The sequence below is a fragment of the Trachurus japonicus genome, chromosome 5 (assembly GCF_045865225.1).
Source record: "Trachurus japonicus isolate A0001 chromosome 5, Traja_1.0".
Lineage (NCBI taxonomy): Eukaryota > Metazoa > Chordata > Actinopteri > Carangiformes > Carangidae > Trachurus > Trachurus japonicus.
Window position 1 is genome coordinate 27,962,761 of NC_140911.1, and position 24,904 is coordinate 27,987,664.

Consider the following 24,904-nt stretch of genomic DNA (forward strand, 5'->3'; position numbering starts at 1 on the left):
TCAGCAGGCCCCTGTGCCTTCAGTCACCTTTTCTCCAACCACACCTCTTACAAACCTGGCTCTGTTTGACCAGGATAAACATCAACCTATCCATCATGCCATGTCTTCTATCCATTTCCTTCTCACCAGAGGACACAGCTGCTGATGGCCCCATCACACACTCTCCTTCATAGCCTACCTCACAGATTTTGCATTCAAAGCTGTAAAACTCTCTGGATCCTTTACAAGTAACTGATTTTCTTGTCATGCATTTAGCAAGAGAGATACAAAATGTAAATTTCTCAGTGGTAGTGGATAAAGTGCAAGGTTGGCTTCATAACCACTGAATCACACCTGAATGTATCTGCTTTATGTTTGATGCCTTGGTTATAAGACAAAGCCTGTAGTCTAGATTAATATTTTCTACATTATCTTTCATAATAATTTAGTTGACGATTGTTTGGTGTCCAAAATGTCAGAATTTGTGAATTCCTGGAGTTTCCTGGAGCTCATGGGTGACTGATGGTATTGTTTTTCTAGCAAATTAATAATAAATCAAATATCCAATTTACTGTCAGAGAGTCAAACAAAACAGCAAATGAGTCTATAAGCAGTATCCTTTAATATTTGTTTTAATTCTATATAATCAAAATAGTGTAAAAAATAGCCTATAGCCTATTATTTTGATCCTATAGGTCCAATAATGGATTAGCTAATGATTCCAAACTTATTGCACATGGAATAACATTCTTGTGCATTTTTGTTGGTAAAGACACAGTTAAATTAAAAAACGCTGAATCATGAAAACTCTGTTGTTGTTTCTTTCATAGACTATTACAGTAATCTGCTAAAACCTCCATCCACATTCCTAGACAGATGATGCGGACATGGCCACGGCCCCAGTCAGTGTTCGGTGCACAACAGCCGCTCTGCTCTCAGCAGGTTGGACAAAGCTGACGTGGTTGCAGCTACGTCCTGGTCCTACACAATGTCCCGACTGGGTCCTGGTGGTCCCGACTGGGTCCTGGTCTCGCACGCCCATGATGTGGTGGGACGGTGTCGGTGAGCCGCCTGTCTGCAGCTCAGCTGTTCTGACGTCGAGCACGCTATCTGACGTCACCGTGGGAGTGTTCCACCGTCGGGAGAAATGAACGGTCATCAACACAATCCTCTCAGCGCTCATGTAAGTCCAAGCCAGCAAAACACTTGTTTTACCAACTGCTCTATGAATGAAATGCGTTTCCATATGCTTTTACCCGGCCTGTTGAAGGCTCTCGGTCGGTTTACGTCATTTATCCCTTTGTTAGTGGCGCCTGGCGCGGTGCCCTGTTCGCCTGTAGCTAACCGTGGCTGGAGCTGAAGCGATTTTTTTTTCTAGCTGAGAGCCTAGCCAGCCTTGCTAACTGACAGGCTGAGTGGACGGGCTGCGAGTAAGCACCTGTTTTGCAACCTTGGGCAGTCGGGGTGGGCGATGTTAACGTGTATCTAGACGTGAGCGGGTGGTTTCTGCGTTTTATAGACAAAATATATAAAGGTTGAACTTTGGGGACAATACCGAGGCCTGATATCAGTGATTTTGCCCACAGCAGTCAGACCAGTAAGTGCTAGATTAATACCACTGGCGTTACATTCAGCTGACTGAACAGTCCTGACTTTGTCCTCAATAAGCACCGGATAATATTACCATTTTAAACACGAGACTCTTCGCTAATTCAAAAATCTACTGGAGGGACCGTAGCAATCCGCCACCATGAAATACAAGACTGCTAAGGTGTGATTAAGAAAGCCTAGAGGTGCATGTGACAGATGGCCGGTGTGGCCAGCACCTCACATAGGACTCACCGAGTCTGAGCCATTCACACCTGTGAGCTCTGCTGATGCAGGACTCTGCTGCATCTCCGGAGACTGATGGTGATGGTGGGTTTCAAATATTCCTACGTATTAGATGTAGAGAGCTGGGTAAGAGAAAAAATAGATTCCACAGTATGACTATGTGACGTGTAGTTAGTGTTGGGCACACTACCATTAAAAAGCAAGTAATTATAGTTAGGGCAAGTAGTTACTTCCCCCCAAAAGTTACTGAGTTGCTAACGTTACAGTATAAAAGTGACTAATAACCACGAAAAGTAACTATTTTATAAATCGGTTACTTTTTAATAAAATGCTCAAATGTCAAATTACTTGACCCCTACCCCTAACCACACAGCTGTTTTTACAACTAGTTGATGGACTGGGGGGGGAAAGTGTATATAACGTACACTTTAACGAGTGTATTATTTTGTTAGGCTATGTGTTTTATTGTCAGTAACAGTAACGGGAACAGTAACTTTTTTGATTACTCGTTACTGAAAAATAGTAACGCCGTTAGTAACGCTGTTATTCCCATCACTGCATGTTATGACAGTTGACACTACACACTAGAGGGGAATCTGACATATGGATTAATTGACTGGATTACACTGTAAGGCTTGGGCATCACACTCAGTATATTACTGGCCAGAAAACCTGAATGTAAAAGCACATGCACAGAGATGTTTATTAACAGTTACAGTTTCCTTCTGTTCACATTACAGGTCTCGTCTCTGTTATGATTTGCCACTAATCAAAACTCGTTAATCAATTTTTGATTTAAAACAACAACATTTTATGAGCATCGAAGGCAGCACTTTAAAGCAGAACTTTGCAAGTCGGCCGGAAATAGCTCGCTCCTTCGTTGGTTTCTCTTTTTTTTCCTCTCCGGAGCTCCCCCACAGTTCTGGTAGGCACATCACTGTCGTAAAAAAAAAAAAAAACTCGCCGCCACCACCTCCGCCCCCTACACGTGCTTGTGTTTACTGCTGTTTGCTAAGCCCTGCTAACACCGAGCTAATGCTAACACGGAGCTAACGGAGCTAATGCTAACACGGAGCTAACGGAGCTGATGCTAACACGGAGCTAACGCTAGCACAGAGCTAACGCTAATACAGCCACACACAGGCACAAAGACACAGACATACACACACATGAATAAAGGTTCCAAAACGCGAAGGTGTGTGTGTGTGTGTCATGATGTATTACATTATCTTATAAAAGTCCCATGGTGTGTGTGTCTGTGTTAGCATTAGCTCCCCGTTAGCCACAAGCTGAACTTCCTCAGTACAAACATTTCATGTTTCCATGGTTTCTTCCGACTTTCCGAACTCAAACCAATCACGATTCGTGACATGCATGACGTCATATGCGTTCTTATCTCGTACTGCCGTAAAGCAGTTTCTCGCGATACTTCTATCCATTGACGAGATTTGTAACACCGAGACGGACGACTGATCTTGCAAGTGCGGTTTTCAGCCAGTGGGGGGGGTGAGCGCATTGGCCTAGACCCCATTCACTTCATAACAGGTCACTCAACCATCACAGTGACTCTGAGCCACAATAATTACAGCCCAAATCCTGCATAGTTCCGCTTTAAATGCTCTGCTCTGCTTGTACAGCTCTTAAAAGCAGGACAGAGTTGACCTAGTGGAGTGATATTACCAGGTCTGCAGGTGAGCTCACTTCGGCTACAGAATCTGCTGCCATCAGTGCAGCCTTTGGATTTGGAAAGTAGTACTGGCAACCATAAAGTATACACACAGCGTTATCTCCCATCCACGTAAAATAACACGACGTTATGACCTCGCCCCGCACAGTAACACCGGTGTGCACCGTGAAGTGAAATGAACGCTCTCCGGTGCAGCACGTTAGCCTGTGCTGCTAGCTGCTAGAGGAGTAGACAGGCCACCAGAACATGGACAGAGAAGTCGTTTTACTTCATCTAACGCAGCGATTTGCAACAACATGCAGTGAAACCATGAACTGCATTGGCGGTGTTAGAAAATATTATTTTTTGTTGTGTGAATTTAATATCGGGGCCTGCGAATGTGGGCTAGCGAGTTGCTAATGTCATCCTCTTCTTATCTGTAGCTACTGTTAAACCGCTGGGCTCAGACTATTTGCAGTAACAGTTAACACCTTTACTCTTTATATGCAGCCTTGCATCTGTGTACATAATGACCTCATCGCACAGTCTGCTCATTGGTCGCTCAGCATTATTACAGTAACGTTACATGTAATGGCAGCGAATGCACCTGTTACCAATTGAGTAATTAGCCCGCCGGATGTGTGCTCATAGTAAACTGTGGGACGAGTGGCGTGCCTTCAGAAAGCTTTATGCGTGATAGTCTAATCAAAAGGAAACTATTGTGTTTAACAGCAGTGGGTGTGGTGGATGTGATTCTCAGAAAGCACCTCCACTGGTGAAATACAAAGAGATGTTTGTGTTGTGATATAGTGTTTGTACATTGTTGTGTTTATCAATAACTGTTTTACTGTCATGCTGAGTCATCTTATCCTCCTTGTGGTTCTAAGAGAGAGGGACATGGTTCATGTCCTGCAGCTATACTTTACAAACATTACACAATGGCATTAAAACACAGCAGAATTGAAACACACCTTCATTCTGTTATGAGACTTACAGCCTTGTATGAGCTCCAAAAGCTTACACTACTTTGTTACAAATGTCAGATCATACAATGGGCATAAGTACATTGAGAACCTGTGGCTTGATGAGTTGAGAGAAGATAATCAAAACGTAGTCCAGATGGGGAACATCAGTATGGTGTCAACCTGTGTCACACATGAGGTACATGTGTTGAGTATTTACTGTAAAACTGCACTGCTCTTTTCCCTTACACTATAATGTTGTACTGTATAATTAGTAAAGTAAATGTGTGAACAGTTTGTTACCCAATTACACGTTTAGCAGACAGGAATAAATATGCACTTGTACTCTAAGTCAATGTAATAATTTCTCCAATTTTAGCTTCATTTTGGCCTCTGCCAGGGGCGTGTCCAGACATTTTTTGATAGGGGTGGCCCAGGTGGGGCACTGACTTATGGTGGGGCGGCATGAAGCGTGAGCATGAGCGTCTGTGCGCACACGTTAGTTCTCATGTATGTATGTGCGCACACACGTAAACACACCCACACAGGTTTTGTCCATACCCAGTTTTGTCTGCAAAACCCATATCTACTGCAAGAAAAACTAGACCTACTGGTATTTGTCAAAATACAGGAGTGGCAACATACAATTGTGATAGAAAACCTCAATATTTTGTTCTTGAAAAAAAAAAAAAAAACTTGACAAAAGCTAGTATAAAATAATGTATAAAATTACTCTGATATACCCCATCATATTTTGGTGTGGCACCTGGCCTGTGCCACCCAAGGCCACTCCCTGAACATGCCACTGGCCTCTGCTGAGCCTGACCATAATGATAATATTTGGGTTGTAGGTCTCAGGATGCTGAACTGTGTTGGCACACTGAGGAAGACGTTGTCGAAACCGGTCTGTGCTAAGCGCCGACGCAGTATGAAATAAAAGACAATGAGAAGGACACGAGTGCTGCTGGCCTTTCTTTTGTTTCTTTAGGATGCTGAACTGTGTTCACCATCTAATGTTTTGTCTGTTTGCTTTGCTGCCTCCTGCTGCTGACCACAGAGTAGAATTTGCAAGCTCTAACAATATAATGTCATCAACACTGCATCAAAACAATGTGTATGTTTAATACAATATCATTTAATTAGCTATTACACTACTCTGCCTATGTCCACCAGCATTTATTTACTGTTCCATAACTGGACAAAAATGGCTCATGGTGTCTTGATGTTTTGGCATTTGTTGTGCAGTATCTGCAGAACCACAGTTACATCAGCACTCCATAGATTTCTCATCCTCTCTTGTCTGTGTTTCTCTGTTTCTTTGCAGCATGTGATTTTTCTAAATGTCCTTGGAAACAGCTGACTAAAGCTTGACAGCTGTCTCACTACATTTCACGTGGAAGAGTTACCCAGAGAGAGTAGAGGAGGACATTCACTTGGATTATTAAGCCTTTTCTTTTTATTGACAGACCCACAAATCATCTGCTGATGACCACAACTGAAGGTATGTTTATCTGAAGTCAAGACACTTTATTGTCATTTCTTCCAAATAGGCTGAGATGAAAGTCAGGTTCCTTCTGAACAGTTCATCATATTTAACTTGGAACATATGATGCCAAACAACATTATTGCTTGGTATGCAGACATTATCATAAAATATATAGCCTATTTCTTTTTGGGTCAATGAATCTGAGTTATACTCCCTCATATAAATATTTAGGCTTTGTTTTCCATGAATTTATGAATTTTTCAGAGGGAAGGAAAATGTTGGCCGACTCAGCAGGTAGAGCTCTGGGTGCCATATTAGGTAAAATGAAACTACATGTCCTGATCTAGGTTTTGCTACTTACACTAAATGATATGACTCTATGGTTGCATCTATTCTCTTCTCTGCAGCAGGAGCGTGAGGCTCTGAGGAGGCCACCGACTGCAAAACTGTTCAGAGTAGAGCTTTGAGGTGCTTCCTTGTACACTACAAAGTTAGCTATAGAAGGTGATGCAGGTTGGGAAAGTTGTTTGACAAGTCAGAGATGTGCGATGAATTAGACTGTGGAACTGCCAACTCAACTGCCAGAGGAGAGGTTAACCAAAAGCATATTTACCTGGAACAAACTGCATCATCATCCATGGATCAGAGAGGTGTCTTCATTTTTTCACTTTTAGATTCAAATATGAATAATTTACGGTGTAATCTAAAAGTGGTTAACAGAAACTGTCACTATTACACCAACAACAATGGAAGGTGGTGGATATATGGAGAAAAAAAAGCAAAACTAAGAAATGATTTTCAAATTAAAGTGAGTATTCCACTGAACCTTATGTTTCATTTAATTTAAAGAAAGGACAGAAGTCCCTCTGTGCTCAGGGTGTTTTACCCTCGGCAGATGAGGTAGGTAGGTATAAAGGTATTCCTGAGGAACAGTGATTGTGTGTACTTTGTGACCTAGTAGTTGTGGAATATAACTTTGTGTTTCACTGTCCACTATATCACGGTTTAAGAAATGTTTTATTTGAAAAAATCCAAGAAAAGAATCCTGATTTGTTTTGGATCTCTGAATGTTCTCTGTTATGTTGGCTGTATTTACTTTCAGTAAGTTCTTGGAGAAGGCGTGGCAGCTGCGCAGGAGAACTTTTGATCTGTAATTCACATTTGGAGAATATTAATTGTACTTTCTTTTTATGACTGTCTTAGATGTTAATAATTATACATGATTTATGTGAGTGTCTTGTTGGCACCTTGTTGTGCAGGACACTTTAATAAAATTATTACTTAGCCTACTTACTTACAGTATTTTCTAAAGCAGTGTCATTTTGCTATATTGTTGAATATAGGAATATTGGAATAAAAGGTCTGTGCTGTGTCTTTCAAGGCAAGGAAACGCTTAAGTGTTTCTAGACATGCACACAGCGCTGTGTAGATGGTGTGACCTTGGAGCACAGAGTGATAGGCGAATGTTGGCTGACCCACTTCAAAGGGAACACTTTGCCCTCAGCCAGGAGGAGTTGGGCACCGTTGTATTTTCAATAGATGAGGATGGAGTTCCAAGTCAGTGGTGTGGTGGTGTGTTCACAGATCTGGTGTTTAGTCAACGAAGCCGACTGCATTGCATTGAATATAGTACGTTATGATCAGTATGACCAGAGATGTGGTTGCAGAGCTGATGTTCCTCTGTAAGATGAGAGGCTCCTATAGATGACGCCTACTGCTACAACCATGTATTCATTTTCATTCCATTATAGCTGACCAGCAGCCTGTTTCATTTTGACAGTATGGACCTTATAGGGGGAGGGTGGGTGTATCAGGCAAACAGTACATTGATGTTTTCATTTCTTTTGACTAATGACTCAGATGAGTAATGGTAGTAATGAAAAGAATACAATTCCCTTTGTTCAAGCATGTTGATTATTTTGTTATCGATGTATTTCCTGCCACCTACCTTTCAACCAACTGCTTTCTCATCACTGTGTTCCCCTAATGGAACATTTCACCGTGTTATTGTGGAGACTTTGCTCCTGTCTGGTTAAACAATGCTTAGTATCTCTGCTGACTCATGGAATCACAGATGATCTCAGTAATGGTGTATCATACAGACTATATATAAACTTTGACTGAGACCTTTTCTTTAGGTCTTATCGTTGTAAAAGAGCCAGCTGGGTGCTCAAGGGCTGAGGGGGGTCATCAGAAATGTAATGCTGAAGAAATATTCCAGCCTTTGTGAAAAGCACTCATGCAAATGCGATAATGAACTATGAAAATTCAGAATTTAGAATTAGAATTAGTTTTCCATGCTAAGTAATGTTGTAATATGTATTGTTGCCTGCTAATATATAGTATTCTTGGACTATAAATCACCATATTACAGTAATGTACATGTAGCCTACATTCTGCTACTGATAAAACCCAGTACAGCCAGTGCTTTAGATTTAATTCAGTGAATGTGAGGCATACAATGAGATTAGAGCTCTGCATGTACTAATATGAAAAATGGCTATAATCCAGGTTAAGGTACTACTTTTCCAGAAATGAGTGATGAGCGAGGACATTTTGTTTAAAAATGAATAAATAAAAGGTTTATTAGGAACAATGGGATATTTTGGCTGCCAATGACCCACAGTTACAGTAAAAAAAAAAAACTTCTAAACCTGAAATCATAATAACCCATATGTCTTTTCAGTAACATGCAATGATTTGAAGTTTGCTTCTAGTATGTATAACTAATGTTATGACTTCAACATTATCTACAGCTGATGTCATGTTCATGTAGTCAGATGCTTATATAAACATCATGTGCTGTAATGTTCAGTTTAATTTTCCAGGGCTCCAGTTAGTCATTGGCAGTCACTGATGGTCGGTATAAAGTGTTTAAGAACTCCTTTGTTATTAGGGTTTGTGTAGTCTGTTCATTTTTGCGTCTTGTTATATTGTGTCAATTTCAGGACCTTTTCCCTTTTGTTTTGTATCGAGTATATCGTTTATGTTTTTTGTTTGTTTCTGCTTCATTTAGCCAGTCGTGAGTTGTGAGTCAGAAGAGGAGAGGCTGGGCTGATGGTAAGCTCTATGTCACACTCTATCACCTCTCTCTTTCTTTCTCACTGTCTCATAACATGTGGGTGAACCCAGAGGGTTATTTTTATGAGCTGTCATCTGAGAGCCAAAAACGTGGGATGGTCCTTCACAGTACTGGGTTTATCCTTGTTAGAAATAAAAAAGGGGACAGGAAAAAAAAAAAACCCTGATTACTGTAGATCAGAATCAGATCACAGTCACTGTTCATGTAGAATTTTATTTACATTTTTCACACTTTAGTTTTTGTTAGCATCATCCAAGCATTCTCAATTATGTTTTATGTATGAATACTTTCTGAAATGTAGTTTTTAACTATCGTGAGAGCTTTTGTGCAGTTGGTCTTGAATGCCTTTGACAAACAGCCACAGGCATCAACCTTTAACAGTGCAATACAGCAAATGTCAACATTTCAGAAACTGTTCTCAAAAAGTTGTTTATTTTGTAAATTTAGTTTTCTGCACTACTGGGTTGACATCGGTCTACTTTCCACAAAGACAATTTCTCAGTCATGATCTGTTTGCAAAAAGACAACCTGGAATGAACAAATGACTGAAAGTCATAGTTTGATCAGTGGCCATGTCTGTGTCAACCCAGTATTTGCTGCTTGGTGTTGGTTTATATTCTGCTGCTGCTTGTTATGTTCATCATTCACTGCTGCATGTCGTAATCCATTTTATTTTCCTTTTGTGGTAGACAAGCATGACATTGAGCCAAGCCACAGATGCATGCCCACTCAAAAGGCCCAACTGAGCGCCATCCCCGCTGCTCCCTGGCTTTCATCAGCCTCTCAGAGGGGGGCGGTGTGGACGGGGCGTAGCTAGGCCTGCACGCCCCTCGTAGAACCTCACTGTGAAACTGGAGGTCTCTGATGGATCAGGGTAGTAGTGAGCAGAGTCCAGAGGAGCCGGACTCAGGGGGGCGAGCGGAGCCCGAGGCCGGGAGGAGGGCGTCGGAGTCGGACCACGGCTTGTCCAAAATCACCCATAATGCCCTGGAGAACATGGGAGCGTTGGGCCATGGCCTGAAGCAGCTCTTCCAGCCACAGCGCCGACGCTCCTCCGTCTCCCCGCATGACTCCGCCTCGTCCTGGGCGGGCGCCCCTCCCTCTGAGCCCTCCGACGTGGGGCCAGACGTAGGGGACGCTCCCGCTCCCGCCTCCTCGGCCCTCCCTTTGGATTCTGACAACCCTGCCGCTTCCGCCCCCCCTGCAGCTCTGAGCCGAGTTCTGCAACAGATCCGAGGCGGTCCACCAATGAAGCGAGGCACCAGCCTGCAGAGCCGCCGCAGCAAGGCGGGGGGCGCTGGGGACCCCCCGCAGAAAGGAAGCCCCCAGATCCACAGGCGTAGCACCCATGAAGCCCTGCTGCAGTCCGGACGGCCGCGCTCCTCGTCCACCACGGACACGCCCAGCAGCCCGGCGCTGGCCGACATGCTGCTGACCTCGGGGTACCACTCCACCGAGGAGCCGGACAAGGTGAGGCTCAGCTGCTCCAGATCCTGCAGCTTGTACTGAGGATCAGGGTGATATTGAAGAGGGCTGCAACTATATTAAAGGGATATTCGAAAATTTTAGCAAATTCGCTTATTGCCATAATCACTATAGTCATAGCAGTAGGTTCATTACCTTTAATTGTCGGTGCAAGCTGTTTTTAGATCGGCGGGGCAGAGACATGAGCTACTCAGCTAAGGCAATGGAGGCATATAGTATTTCCACGTTTCCCTCATCAAAATCATCAAATACACAATCCAACAACTCCAAAATGCTCTTGTGGACAAGTTGTGACCTGCAAATTTTCCTCATAATGAAAAAACTCTGTCTCGTAACGTTCTGTTATTATTTCATAGCGTGGTGAATGTGCAGGGCACAACTTATCCACCAGAGCGTTTTGGAGTTGTTGGATTGTGTATTTGATGAGTTTGATAAGGGAAAGGTGTAAATACTGCGCGCCATGCAGAGCTCACGTCTCTGCCCCGCCGATCTAAAAACAGCTTGCACTGACAACTAAAGGTAATGAACCTACTGCTAAGACTATAGGGACTATGGCAATAGGAACATTTGCCAAAATGTTGAAATATCCCTTTAAACTATTATTTTAGAAGACCTTATTATTTTTTAATTAGTTGATGAATCATTGCCGACAGCCCAGGTGATGGCTGACAATGAATGCAGTGGCAAGAAATTTGCCAACTCTAGTAGGCAGAAATGAGGATGCAAGATGTTTCATACAGTCAACTGTCTCTATGGCAACATTTTTTCTGTATATATCCCTCAAAGCACCAAGGACAGTGTAGCTCCAAAACTGAGAACTTGTTTTGTCCCAAATTAGAAAAGTTGTTAAATTTTTGCATATAATACATTAGTATGTGTTATTTCAAATATTTTCCAACATTTATTTATTCTCACTTTGCTCCATTTAAAAACCTGTGGACACACAGACAAAAAAATCTAAAACTATTTATTGTGAATTTATTCTAGAAAATGAATCATACAGTTTATTATACTGAATTCAGTCCTAAACTGTTGTGTACAGTGTTTCCTCTACATTCATTTAGGAGTAGCGGGTCGCCATTCCTAAATCCTAGCCACCGCTCCTTCGAATTTCTTTCTTTTTTTTTATTCACAGCAGAGTCCTGCACTGGGTCGGGTACTCGCGAGTACTACGGTAAAAACTGTCTTGCTCAGTATCTACTCTTTGCACCTAGTTAACGGACCACAGCGTGTTTTTCCGCAGCATCATTTAACTCAGGTGACAGAATAACAACAGTCTCAGTTCAGAGTCTCAGTGGTCACTGTTGCCGCTGGTGTGTTTTTAAAATTAGCGGGTTTGATTCTCGTGTCGGACGTTGCACTCGAGTAGTGCTAGTGGGGGTTGCCGCCACTTCTTAAAAAAATCCTAGCGGAAACACTGGTGTACATGACAGGTTAAGCCTCAGGACATAAAACATTAAGAAACAGATCATAATAGAGACAAGAGCAAACAAATCCATTGTATACGTTTGCAATCCAGTGGCTTTAGCTGGCAGTAAAAATAAAAGATGAAACTGACTCATGCACCAGTGTACATGCAGGCATATCTAAAGTCAGTGAATTGGGGAACTGTGTCTAGAAGGCTGTTAATGGTTTGGATATGCCTGAATGGAGAGATGAGCTGTCAGCGGTGGAAGGTCACAGATTGCCTCTGAGTGGTTGGTCACTATGTGCTTTAAGCCTTTCTAAATATAACTTTTGCTGCCTGAGTGTACTTCAGGCCAGAGAAGGCTTGCTGGGAAAAACAAACTTGTTTCAGCATTTGTTTAGTTTTTTTTAAACACCGAATTACAATAGAATAAGAAGAACAATATCCCAAGTGTCATTATCATTGAAACCATGAAAGCTGAGACACCTGCAGAGTGACAGAAGGATGTGTGGGATCATAAAACAGGAGAAAGTGGACATCATAAAGCAGAGGCCATGCTACAGGTCTGGTTACTTAGTATTGAGTTTATTAACAGCTGGTAAAAGCACGTTGGAAACATTACACCCTCATGGTCAACCTTTTGATGCATTACACACAGTTCTCAGCTGAGGCCACGTTTATGGCCAGTCAAGAGTGGATACACAGGTAGACAGCTGTCAAAGGCTGGATCGCCAGTTAAAATGAGAACCATCCTGTATTAATACCTGGGCCATCTGGTAGTTTAGGACCTGACTGTGCATTTCGATTGTTGCTGCTGTAAATACTCTAATAGTAAAGAAAAGGGGAGATTAGCATTGTGTAAATCTAGACTGGCCTGATGACAAGCCAACACTTGTTAAAGCTTCATCATCAACAGCTTGGTACCATAAGACTTACCAGCTTTGTATGTGTGTGTGTGTGTGTTATTGTTGCACATCCTGTCCCAGCTGTAGCTGCTGTTTAATGCAAATGTTTGGTTTCAGTTATAGTTAAATCTTCCTCTTTTGTACACTATCAGACAACATAACTTTCTACTCTTCATGGTTCACATCATTAAAAGGGATAGGGGGATAGGGCTTTTTTGAAGTGGGGTTTTCTGAGGTTCAAATGGCCATTAAAGCAGAAGTAAGTGGAATATTTGTGTTAATATAAGTCTCTTAAATAGTTCTATCTTCCAACAGCAATCACTTATATAGAGTGTTTGGTCCGAAACACGGGTCTGTCAGTCACTCTGCTCTGCTGTAAGCCGAGGAGAAAACTTTCCTTGTATCCTACAACCTTTATCCAATGAGGAGAGAGAACGGCATAAAGGGGCGGTCCTCTCTGTGTGTGCAGCCAAGGGATGCGCGTGAATGTGGTGACGTAGGGACGAGGGCGGGGACTGCTAACTCCATCAGCTGACAAGAAGTCAGCCAAAACCACCGGATCGCTGACTTCTGCTTTAAGTATAATATCTGCAGTAGAAAGGTCTCTGTCCCTCCCACTGAGAAACACCGGCGCATCGCGCTGCATCGAGACACATGTCCAGTCCTGTCCTGTCCTGTCCTGTCTCAAAATAATACACCAGTTCAAGAGTATGATCTAAAATAAACATTTACAATGCATCAGCTGGTTGGAAAAAAAGTGTGTTTATCTGGAACTAACCAACTCACTCAGTACTCTTCAGTATTCCTCCACACAGGCAGAGTCTGCGACATGCTGTATCACTCCGCATATCAGCTGTTTGGATCAGAGGTGTGCAGAAGAGGCGGAATGATACAGCACGTCACAGACTCGGCCTGTGTGGAGGAATACTGAGGAGCACTCAGTGAGTTGGTTAGCTCCAGCTGATGCATTGTAAATGTTTACTTTAGATTGTACTCTTGAACTGGCGGCTTCTCTGCTCCACTTGGTGCCGTCTCTACTGTTGTGGAGCATGCGCACATGCATTGTCCAGCTTCAGTCCGACTAAGGCGTATACATGACGGAGAAAACTGAATTCCAATCGCATTATCTGGGTGTCTTATTCGGAGTTCTCCAACTCCGATTTCAGTCGGACTAAGGTGTTTACATGCACTTCAGTTGTCCAGTTATAGTCGGATTAAGGCAATAATTAATTTTTTTCAAGTGTCATGTAAACGTACTGACAGACAACAGTGTACTGTCTGTGTCTCAGTGCAGCACAATGCCCCGGTGTTTCTCAGTGGGGGAGAGCAGAGACCTTTCTACTGCAGATATTATACTTAATGGCCATTTGTAGCTCATACAACCCCACTTCAAAAAAGATGAACTATCCCTTTAAGAGGCTCGAACATACAGTGTTTACAGTTCAAGATATATAAAAACCTCACAGCCTGAATGTATAGATTAGTGGCTGCTTGCTCTTGAATATTACTAAGCCATTTGATTTAGTGTTGTTTAAAAAGATTGATAATGTCCCTCTTGTCTCTCTGCCTCAGTGTGAGCCCCAGGGCAGCAAGTCACTGGTCCTGGACTTTGCCTACTGAGGGGTAAACTTTAAATGAGTGTCATAACAATGTAAAATGGCCACTGTCTCCATAATCAGTCACTGCATCCGTCTATCTGGATCTACAGCAAATTACAAAGTGTTTTTTTGGGTTATGTTTATATTTATTTAAAGTTCATGATCTGAAAACACATGTTTTACATTTACATTTCTGATCCTCTGTTTCCTCAACAGTTGGATCGTTATGATGGTTCGGGCCCTGCTGTGTCACCCAATGCCCTCCCGTACGGCGCAGACGGGTACGACGTAGTGGATAGTACTCCTGACCCCCAGAGAACCAAGCAGGCCATCGCCCAACTGCAACAAAAGATCCTCAAGCTCACCGAACAAATCAAGATCGAACAAACGGCGCGCGACGACAACGTGGCCGAATACCTGAAACTGGCCAACAATGCGGACAAGCAGCAGAGCGCGCGCATCAAACAGGTGTTTGAGAAGAAGAACCAAAAGTCAGCTCAGACCATCCAGCAGCTGCAGAGGAAGCTGGAGCACTACCACCGCAAGCTCCGAGAGGTGGAGCACAACGGCATCCCTCGCCAGCCCAAAGACGTTTTCCGAGACATGCACCAGGGGCTGAAAGATGTCGGAGCCAAGGTGTGTGTTATTGTTACACATCTGTCACTGCTAAAAGATAATCCCTTTCCACTCTACTGAAAATATTGTCAGCCTCTTTACTGTGGTTAAACCAGATGCCATGTAAGCCCTACTGAGTCCTGCTATTAAAGGGATAGTTCACCCAAAATTCAAATTTCACTCATTATCTACTCACCCTCATGTCGACTAAGGGCTGGGAGAAGTTTCAGAGTCCTCCGTGCCTTCTCTGAGTTAGGGGGGGGTCCGCGCAGCAGTATTTGTCCATATAATGGTTGTGAATGGATACCACTTTTCTTCTTCCAAAAAGACACCAAAAAACATCCAAATACCTCCATACTGCTCGTCTGTAATGTCCCTCTTGTATTGAAGCCCCGACATGAGAAATTGTTCCGAAAAAAATATAATAAGTCTATATTTTAAGCTTGTTTGTAGCGGAAGCTCCCAGTGTCTCAGTTCACTGCTCTTCCTGTGTCCGGCGGAACAATTTCTTATGTCGGGACTTCAATACAAGAGGGACATTACAGACGAGCAGCATGGAGGTATTTGTATGTTTTTTGGTGTGTCTTTTTGGACGAAGAAAAGTGAGCCCCATTCACAACCATTATATGGACAAATACTGCTGCGCTGACCCCCCCCCCCGTAACTCCGAGAAGGCACGGAGGACTCTGAAAATTCTCCCAGCCCTTAGTCGACAGGAGGGTGAGTAGATAATGAGTGAAATTTGAATTTTGGGTGAACATCCATCCCTGGTGATGTCATCACAAGTGCAGGGCTAGAGTTGGTAAATATATAGGTGTGAACACACTCAGGCTCCAGATGCATTGAAGATGTGTGTGAGGTCCAGTCTCTCAGACCAGAGGTTCCTGTGTCACATGTGGCCACGTCCTTTCAGCAGTGTAAATGCAGACGACGTCCTCTGCCACAGTCTGAATAGTCCCAAACAGTGTTGGGCACTCGTTACTAGTTTTTAGTTATAGTTACTAGTTACTTTCTCCAACAAGTAACTGAGTTAGTAACTGAATATCTACATTATAAAAGTAACTAATTACCAGGAAAAGTAATATTGCTTTTTTGCTCAAATATGTCAAATGACTTGGACTCGCCCCCCTAACCCGCTAACCACAACCCTGACCTCCTGTTTATCTGGAACTAACCAACTCGTCACGGAGCCTGCCTGGGCGGAGGAATACTGAGTGAGTGAGTTAGTTCCAGATAAACATGATGGAATGAAATCAATGTGTAGGCTATATAACGTACACTTTAACTCATTGAGTGCCAGCCCTTTTATAAAATGGTCAGTGCCATGTGCCAGCGTTTCGGGGCATTTTGAGTAATATTTCAAGGCCCAGAGAATATTTTGTACTATGACTCTGAAAACACAAAATAGCTCAAAGTAAAGAGGAGACTCTCTATTTAACTACGGGAAAAAAACATTTGTTTGTACCTTGTCCTATTCTTGATTTATCTTAAGTTGAATAGAGCCTGGTTGCACCAAAAAGACCACTTTTTTCTAGAAAGCTGAGAAAAGTGCATTTTTGTGAAAGAGTCTCTCAAGAAAAACATTGATTTATCTGTTTTAATTTTGGCTTCAAAAACATATAAGACATCTGAAAATTTCATTTCACATGTTTTTTCATTGTACAAAAAAAAAAAAAACCTAAAATACAACAAGTAGGAGTCCTTCTCTGCAGAGTGATGCCTGCTCTCCTCCTTCTCCTGCAGTTGCTGCACCCTCACCCTCTCCTATCCAACTCAATGAGTTAAGAGATGTATTATTTTGTGACGGGACTTCTTGAGTCAAGTAACGGAAACAGTACATTTTCTGATTAGTAGTTTATTTTATAACACCATTGTTACCATCACTGGTCCCAACATAGATATTTCACTAAATAATAAAACAAGTTTTACACTGTACAGCTCGACACAGCAGAGGTGGTGGTTTATAGTGGACCTTTGTCAGAGTGGTTCTAAACATAAGTGCATATGTTTTTATTTACATATAAAACAGAGAAGTGAGATCCACTCATGGCAGGTTATGGTCTGTAGATGCCAAGTCTGAACAGCGCCACAGAGTATTGACCAGATCTTTGTGATTCCAGGTGACAGGTGGCTTCTCCAGCTTCTCTCAAGCCACTCACTCTGCAGCCGGAGCTGTGGCGTCCAAGCCAAGAGAGATCGCCTCCCTCATCCGCCACAAGTTTGGCAGCGCCGATAACATAACAGCCCTGAAAGACTCATTGGATGAAACCCAGGGAGATGAGGGCGTTGCCTCCGGAGCGGCCAGGACCCTCGGGACGGGACAGTTGCAGTCCAGCCCAAAGTTCGGCAGCGACGAAGACTGTTCTAGCGGTACGTCGGGCTCTGCAGGAGCCAACAGCACTACTGGAGCTCCCGGAGGCCCCCCCAGCTCCAAGGGCAACACCCTGGAACACGCCCAGGTCTCAGGCTTCGACGCCGTTCTCCATGAGATCCAAGAGCTCCGGGAAAACCAAGGTCGACTTGAGGAGTCCTTTGAAAACCTAAAAGCTCACTATCAGCGGGACTACACCATGATCATGGAGGCCCTGCAAGAGGAGCGATACAGGTAGCACAGCATGTCCTGTGTGCTGTAATAACCAGGGGTGCATATAACTGGTACGCAGGTAAAAAAAAACAACAACCTGCAGCTGAGCTGAGCGGTCAGAGGAGCTCTGCTGCTTCTCTCTCTTCCGCCTGCTGTTTGGCTGCACTTTGTATAAAAGGAGTTGAAGACGTGAAAATCTGAAAATCCGCCATCTGAGCACCAATCAGCTGATCCAGAGCACGGCTGTAGCAGCGCGCATGTGTGTTTCATAACGTAAAAAAAAAAAATTGATGATCGTCCTCGTCGCCAATAGTATAATAATAATAATAAATTAAAATACAGGAACACAGAATAAAAAACTACAAGAATCACATAATAAGAAAACAGAATCAGTTAAAAAACAAAAAGGCCAGATGATAAAAGTGAGTTTTAAGAAGTGATTTAAAGGAGGGTACTTAGTTTGTCTGCCTGTGATCCAGGCAGGGCATTTCACAACTGAGGGGCCCGGGCAGCACAGACCCGGTCCCCTTTAGTGACCAGGTGAGTTTTACGTTCCTCTAAAATGCCCTGCTGGAAGATTTTAGGTTCCAGATTTTAGCATGTCACCAATGTAGGCAGAAGCCTGACCGTTTAAGGCTGTAAAAACAAACGGTAAAATCTTAAAATCCATATGGTTTGAGTACCAAACTCCATCTCCTGGTTCTCATCTGAGTAGCTCACTAAAAAAATGATGTGCACCCTTGTCCCTTGATAATAAAGTCTGTCTGTATGGGTAGGGGACATGACTCTGACGTACAGTTGTGTTTATTATTTTGCAGGTGTGAACGTTTAGAGGAACAACTCAACGACCTGACGGAGCTGCACCAGAATGAAATCCTCAACTTGAAACAGGAACTAGCCAGCATGGAGGAGAAGATAGCTTACCAGTCTTATGAAAGAGCGAGGGACATTCAGGTAAAGCACCCAGTGTTGGTAATAACGGCGTTAACAGTATTTTTTTCAGTAACGAGTAATCTAATTAATTGCTTTTCCCATCGTTGCAACGCCGTTTCCGTTGCAACGATGTTACTACAGCGTTACTACAGTTTGGTTGAATGAAACGCAAGGTGTCAGGTTTTGGCCACACATCAGCTGCCTCAGGTCAGGGCATGACGGCGAGCTAAGGTAACGTTAGCTAACGCAGCATCCCAGACCGAAGCTGTGTCAGTTCAGGCTGCAGCCCCTGAACTGGGACACAGCGAGACACACAAGCACCCCCCCACCTGAGCAGCAGCGGTTAGAGTGCAACAGACGGACTTCAATTATGACGCCTGAAACAGTAAACACAGAGCGATCGAAAAAAGTTACCGCTGGAGTGAATTTACTTTCCGGTTCTCGAATGTAACTCGGTCAAGACGTATCCTCAAGATTTTTTTGGCAGTTTTGTTAGGTCAAGCTGCTGTACACAGCTCCACCTGTGTATAAAGCCAATTTTATCTAGTTTTTTTTTCTTATAATTGCCGGCTTTCTATGACGAAGACAGCAAAGTAAGAATTTCATTGTCAGGGAAACTCACCTTTCCACTGTGCAAATGACAATAAACACTTTGATTGGTTGAGGTGTCTGACCATTGTTGTGACTACTGAGGTCAGAGTCACAGACGCACCTGGATTAATCAGTGTGTCCAGTAATGTAAGACAGGAAATAAAGGAGCTGGTTTAAGTTCAGGAAGTAGTGGAGCTGTGCATAAAGCCTATTCAATCAACCTTTATTTATTGGGAGCATTGGAAAAAAAAAAGTTTTAAAGTAACGAAAAAGTTACTTTCTCAGTAACGCATTACTTTTTGGTTTAAGTAACTCGTTTACTAACTGAGTTAATTTTAAATGAAGTAACTAGTAACTGTAACTAGTTACTATTTTTCAGTAACTTGCACAACACTGAAAGCACCAGACTGAACCCGACAGCTCTGCTTTGTCACCAGTCATTTCTCTACTCTGACAGTTGTGTGTGTGACCTGCAGGAGGCGCTGGAGGCCTGTCAGACACGGATCTCCAAGATGGAGCTGCAGCAGCAGCAGCAGCAGGTGGTGCAGCTGGAGGGGCTGGAGAACGCCACAGCACGGACTCTTCTCGGAAAACTAATCAATGTGCTGCTAGCCGTCATGGCGGTCCTTTTGGTGTTCGTGTCCACGGTGGCGAATTGTGTCGTCCCCTTAATGAAAACACGCAGTCGCACACTTTCTACGCTGCTCCTGGTAATCCTGCTGGCCTTCCTCTGGAGGCACTGGGAGGCCATCTCAGAGTATCTGCATCACTTTCTCCTGCACCCAAGATGACCGGCTTTAGATGAAGGGACCGGGGGGGAGGGGGTTGGGGTTGGGGTTGATGTGTAAAGAAGGGTGACCCGTACGTGGAGTTGAATCTCAATACTCCTACCTTTTCTTCTTTTGTGAATTCTGGAAACACTTAGGAAGACTGCATCAGAGGTTTGTCACTTTATCACTTTCTGAGATGAGTTTAAAGAAGAATATAAGAGAATAAGGGGAGGAACGGTTGGATGTTCGGTATCGACTTTCTATCCTGTGTCGTCGTGGCACACACACATATTGGAAGGGTGAGTAGGGCATAGCTGAAGGAGGGGCCAAGAGAACTGCACACTTAATTTCTCTCTTCTGAGTGAATTTGTTTACATGTGGAAAACTTTGTATTGTTTCCCCACAGAAGAAAATGTAATTCAGAGTTTTATTACTTTTGGGCTGATCCAAGTGGTATTGTTTTGAAGTCACTGCTATTTTTTAATACAGCTGATTAATTTAATGTTCTTTTAACTGTAACGAGCTGCCAGTGTTCTGCTACTCTACTCATCCATCTCCTCTTTTTGTAAGTTCTCTCTCTTCTGGTCTTGCCATTCTCTTTTTTTTTCAGTCTGCTCTTTCTTTTCCATGTACTCAGTTTTTTGTTTTTTTTCAGATATCATTTTGTGTCACCAACTCTTCCTCTTCTTGCTCACGACACCCTGAAGGACGGGGTGCTTGCACATCAGCTACTTTGCCCTGGAATCAGACTCGTCACTGTTTCAAACGGTCGTGGGCTCTTGACTTGTTTCTTTTGGACATGTGAAGTCAATAACACTGGTTCTGCCACAACCAGGAAACTACTATCATGAACACTCAGCTTAGAGTTGTGACCCTGCCCCCCTGGGCCGACTGGATCCTACTTTCCTGGTGGCTTTTCCACAGCAGAAGAATTATCTATGAACTGAATTAACATACTTGAAGAGCGATTAAAGTGCTCAAAGACTCAGTGCTTCCGTACTGTTTCTTGTTAGTGACAATGAAATAGTAATACTTTTTAGTTGATTTTTTTTTATTTTTTAAAAACAAATAAATTTGCTGTTTTAAAAGGTGAAATTTCTCTTTTATATACGTATGTCTGCAGTGTCAACACGTGAGGATATATTAAAAAAAAACTCTTGTTTTGGTCACTTAATTTGTTTGTCCAAAAAAAAAATCCATATGCAAAAATTCTCATGACATGTTGATACTTGTACACTCAGTTGGCAGTTTATTAGGTACACCTAGCTGAAGCTGTTGCAGCTCCGTGTTTACTCAGCTAACCCTAACCCATCATTTTGGAAGCTGCACTTTGGTGATGCTGTGTTTCTGCTCATGGACAAACTAACTATGTGGCTAATCCAGCCAGCCTGTCAAATACTGGTACAAAAATTATAGCAAAAAACTTTTGATGCAGTGGGAAAAAGGGTGAGCAACACTGAAACCGAATGTAATTTGAATGTAAGTTTTCTTTGACTTTGAGGTAATGGCTTTACATGTCATATTAGTTGACAGACACTCTCCATACATCTGATACTGGCCCAGCCTGGTCGTCAAATTTAAAACTCATTGTTACCTCTGAACCAAAACGTTTGCCCAGCTCTAAGAACTAAGGAACACAAACACCTCATAGAGTTGAATTTGTATCAACACAAGAGCAGCTGCTAAATCCTCATTACAATGGAATAATGCCTCCCACTGTTGGGTATAATGTGCTGAGGATGTTTCTCTGCATGCTGTGATACCATGGACACATCATGCTTTTCATTGAACCTTTTTAGTTTTGGGTGAGACTGTTTGTCAACAGGAACGTCAGTCAAGATGTCTGCCCAGCCCACACAGTCCTGACAGCAGCTGATCGGGGACGTTTACCAGTATGGCTACACAATACTAGACACTACACAATACTAGGTACATCTGCCTTGTCTATGGTTGACCTTACACTAGACATCCATCCTCTGCTGTGTAGATCTGACATTCAGTTGCAACACTTAATTTCTGACAAATGATCAAAACAACTCTGTATCACAAGAAGTGTAGCTATGACCGACATTAGGGGCTACTAATCCTTTCAGAGTAAAGTGTTTCATGCTGTTTAATTCTAGTAACATGCTGTCTGAATCATGGACTGTTAAGCAGCATGAAACAGTTGTTGCAATGTTAGCCAGCTAACTGCAAACAATAAACTGAATAATGTTGTTGGTTGTGTTGCTGTTCCCGATTTGTCATCAAAGCGCTCTCAAATTAGGATTTATGTTTTTTATTAACACTAAGTGAATATAACTAACTAGGCAAGGTAAGTTTATTTGTATAGCCCATTTTTACAAACAGTTTGTCTCAAAGGTCTTTACACAACATCCTCTGTCCTTAGACCCTCACATCCACTGAGGAGCCACTCCCAGGAAGAAACAGGAGAAAGCTCAGGGTGAGAGACAGAGGAGGATCCCTCACCCAGGACGGGACGACCTGACAAAGAAGTTGTGTACAGACAACAAAACAGTTTACAACACGGAATCTGGGATAAATGGGGATTGTTCAGCTTTGCAGCTTCTGGTGGGCAGGCTGCAGGGACGGAAAAAAAAAAAACCCACTGAATTTCACCGGAGACAAAGAGCTTTAATTAAAAACTCTGTACATTCAGGTTAACAGTTCTTTCCTTCCACAAGCAGCGGTTTTAAGGCATATGCTCAAAAGGGCGATGTGTTCATTTCTTATTTAACTATATACACACACAACTCACAAAAAGTTAGGGATATTTGACAAGAATATCCCTATAAAAAGTTCATGCTACAGTGAGATTTTTTCATCAAAGCCTTTTAAGTAGAAGGATGCGATATGGTCATTTCTTTATCTCAAACAAAAGCTAACAGTGGTGGCTATAGCACAACAAAAATCAATAAAGATCAGTTTGATGGTCTTATGTCAAAATGTGAACATGGTGGAGAGAAGAGGACTGTGTACAAACTGTCATTGAACCAGAACATTTAGTGGTTCGATGACAATTGAACACTAAATCAGATGGTGCTTGTGATTTTTGTGGTTAATCACCTTGTTGGAGAACAGCATGTTATTCAATAAGGACTAAAACATCTAACCATGTGCATTCAAAAGTTTAAGAAGCACCGTAAAGGTTATAGTGCATTTGAGATGCATTCTGAAATTTAATCCAAACATCCCTAATTTTGAGTAGAGCTCTTAATGTACAAACTCTTCAGCAGTCCCAAGGACCTGCTGCTGCTGCTGCTCCTCATTTCAGCCTTTTCAGTCAACCTGTTGAGGGCACTAGAGCTGCATCAAGACCTGCTACAGCTGAGGGTTCAGAGGCACCACACTGCCCAGTGTGCTGCTCTCCATCATGTCAGTCCTGTTAGTGTGTCCACTGTGCCTTACTCGTCCACCAGCTCTTACATTATTGTCCTGAGATTAGCAGGATAAAGACATGTACAGCATCATGCTTAAAAAAAACCAAAGGACACGAGCTCTAAAAAAAAAATAATATTTTATTGCAATTACATTAAAAACATCAATTGACAGTTAGAAATTTACTCTGCAGATTTCCCTCGTCTCCCAGTGGCCCTAGGCGCGGGGGCGTCACTGTCTGCTTTTGCAGCCTTGCTCTTGGATGGCTTCGCCGCCTTCGCCTCAGTTGTGGACTTTTTGGTGGCCTTTGTTTTGGTCTTGGAGCCTCCCTCGTCGTCAGACTTCTCAGTGGCAGCGCCTCCCTCGTCATCAGACTTCTCTGCAGCTTTTTTAGCTTTTGGCTTCTTTGCTGGAGCCTTCTTTGCAGCCTCTTCACTTTTCTTTGACTTTTTGGGAGGCTTTGGATCCTAAAAAACAGAAGCACAGTATAATCCATAACACACAGGAACCTCCAACTCAGCCCAACCTCTGTCTCCAAGAATGAAAACATGTGCTCACCTCCTCTGACTGGGCCTGTTCACTGCCTTTCTTCTTCCTACCTTTAAAAAAATAAAAAATAAAATTAATGACAGAACTGAACAGACACCAGTGAAACCAGCCTACATCACTGTTAGTGTTCATTTCATTCTTACCTGCACCTGCGGCCTTCTTGGCTCCATCCTTGGCTGCTTTTGGAGCTTTTGGCACATTCGGATCCCTGTTCTCAGTTTTGGGTTTTGGCTCCTTGGCTTTTGGTGCAACCTAAACAGGACAAAAAAAAAAGAGCCCGATTACTGACGTCATTCGACCCTTTGTGGTGGAGCTGGAGACGTGAACGCTTACCCTAAATCTTCCCGCTAAGCCAGTAGCAGTGGAGTTGGCGGGGCGCACCAGCGTGCCGGTCTCCAGACCCTTTTTCAGGGCTTTGCGGACCAAGTTCTTTAACCTCACCAAATCCACCGAGGGGTATTTCTGTTTGATGTAGTTCTGGATCGCTTGGGATGAGACTCCTTTACGTGAGTCCAACTCCTGCAGCGCCTCCTTCACCATGATGGCCGTGCTGGGATGAGTTGACAGTTTACGCACGGCCACAGCATCTAGTGAGCAAACAATACGCAGATGTTTTTAACCACGCAACTGCTCTTGGACAATCTCAAATATTAACGTCACTTCTTTTCTAACCTATGATTCTTTAGCATTTGCCTCCTCACCTGGTTTTGTCTCAGTCGTCTCCTCCACTGGAGAGTCGTCGGCATCGAGTGTGGGCTCAGCTGCTGGCTTTTTAGGAGGCATGACTGATGTCGGCTAATGTTACAACACGATACACAAACACAAGCTCCTCTGTAGTCTAAAAGTTGACAGCATGTGCTTCTTGCCCAGTCTGCAGCTTTATGCGACCTCTTCCTCTAAAATAAGCCCAGGTGACTGACATCACACCAGGTGCGATGCATTACGGGTTGTTAATTAGGGCCAGGGGGGCGGGGTCAGGCTGGAAACACGTGCAGCAGGGCCGGCTCTAGCCATTTTGGTGCCCTAGGCGAGATTACTCTCAGGCGCCCCCCCATCAATGATCATAATGATCATAACGAT

General features: G+C 43.1%; 2 protein-coding genes across 6 annotated transcripts; one reads left to right on the forward strand and one right to left on the reverse strand.

Annotated features, from left to right (window-relative positions):
- Window positions 1-1,051: 1,051 nt before the first annotated feature.
- tmcc1b (transmembrane and coiled-coil domain family 1b) lies at window positions 1,052-20,992 on the forward strand. Of its 5 annotated transcripts, none has more exons than XM_085777169.1 (8): window positions 1,052-1,162; window positions 5,765-5,941; window positions 8,943-8,986; window positions 9,698-10,478; window positions 14,621-15,040; window positions 17,140-17,624; window positions 18,422-18,557; window positions 19,604-20,992. In XM_085777169.1, exons 4-8 carry the CDS (start codon window positions 9,873-9,875, stop codon window positions 19,916-19,918), a joined length of 1,962 nt encoding a protein of 653 aa, XP_085633295.1. In that variant the 5' UTR covers window positions 1,052-1,162; window positions 5,765-5,941; window positions 8,943-8,986; window positions 9,698-9,872; the 3' UTR covers window positions 19,919-20,992. The 5 variants fall into 5 exon arrangements, with proteins under 5 accessions (XP_085633295.1, XP_085633298.1, XP_085633299.1 ...); XM_085777172.1 differs by having other exon boundaries at window positions 10,216-10,478; XM_085777173.1 differs by having other exon boundaries at window positions 1,098-1,162; window positions 5,843-5,941; window positions 10,216-10,478.
- A 2,412-nt stretch (window positions 20,993-23,404) lies between these two features.
- On the reverse strand, window positions 23,405-24,702 carry h1m (linker histone H1M). Its single transcript, XM_085778083.1, has 5 exons — window positions 24,526-24,702; window positions 24,158-24,411; window positions 23,968-24,076; window positions 23,834-23,874; window positions 23,405-23,742 (listed from the first exon to the last, which is right to left on the reverse strand). Exons 1-5 carry the CDS (start codon window positions 24,605-24,607, stop codon window positions 23,458-23,460), a joined length of 771 nt encoding a protein of 256 aa, XP_085634209.1. The 5' UTR covers window positions 24,608-24,702; the 3' UTR covers window positions 23,405-23,457.
- Window positions 24,703-24,904: the final 202 nt, after the last annotated feature.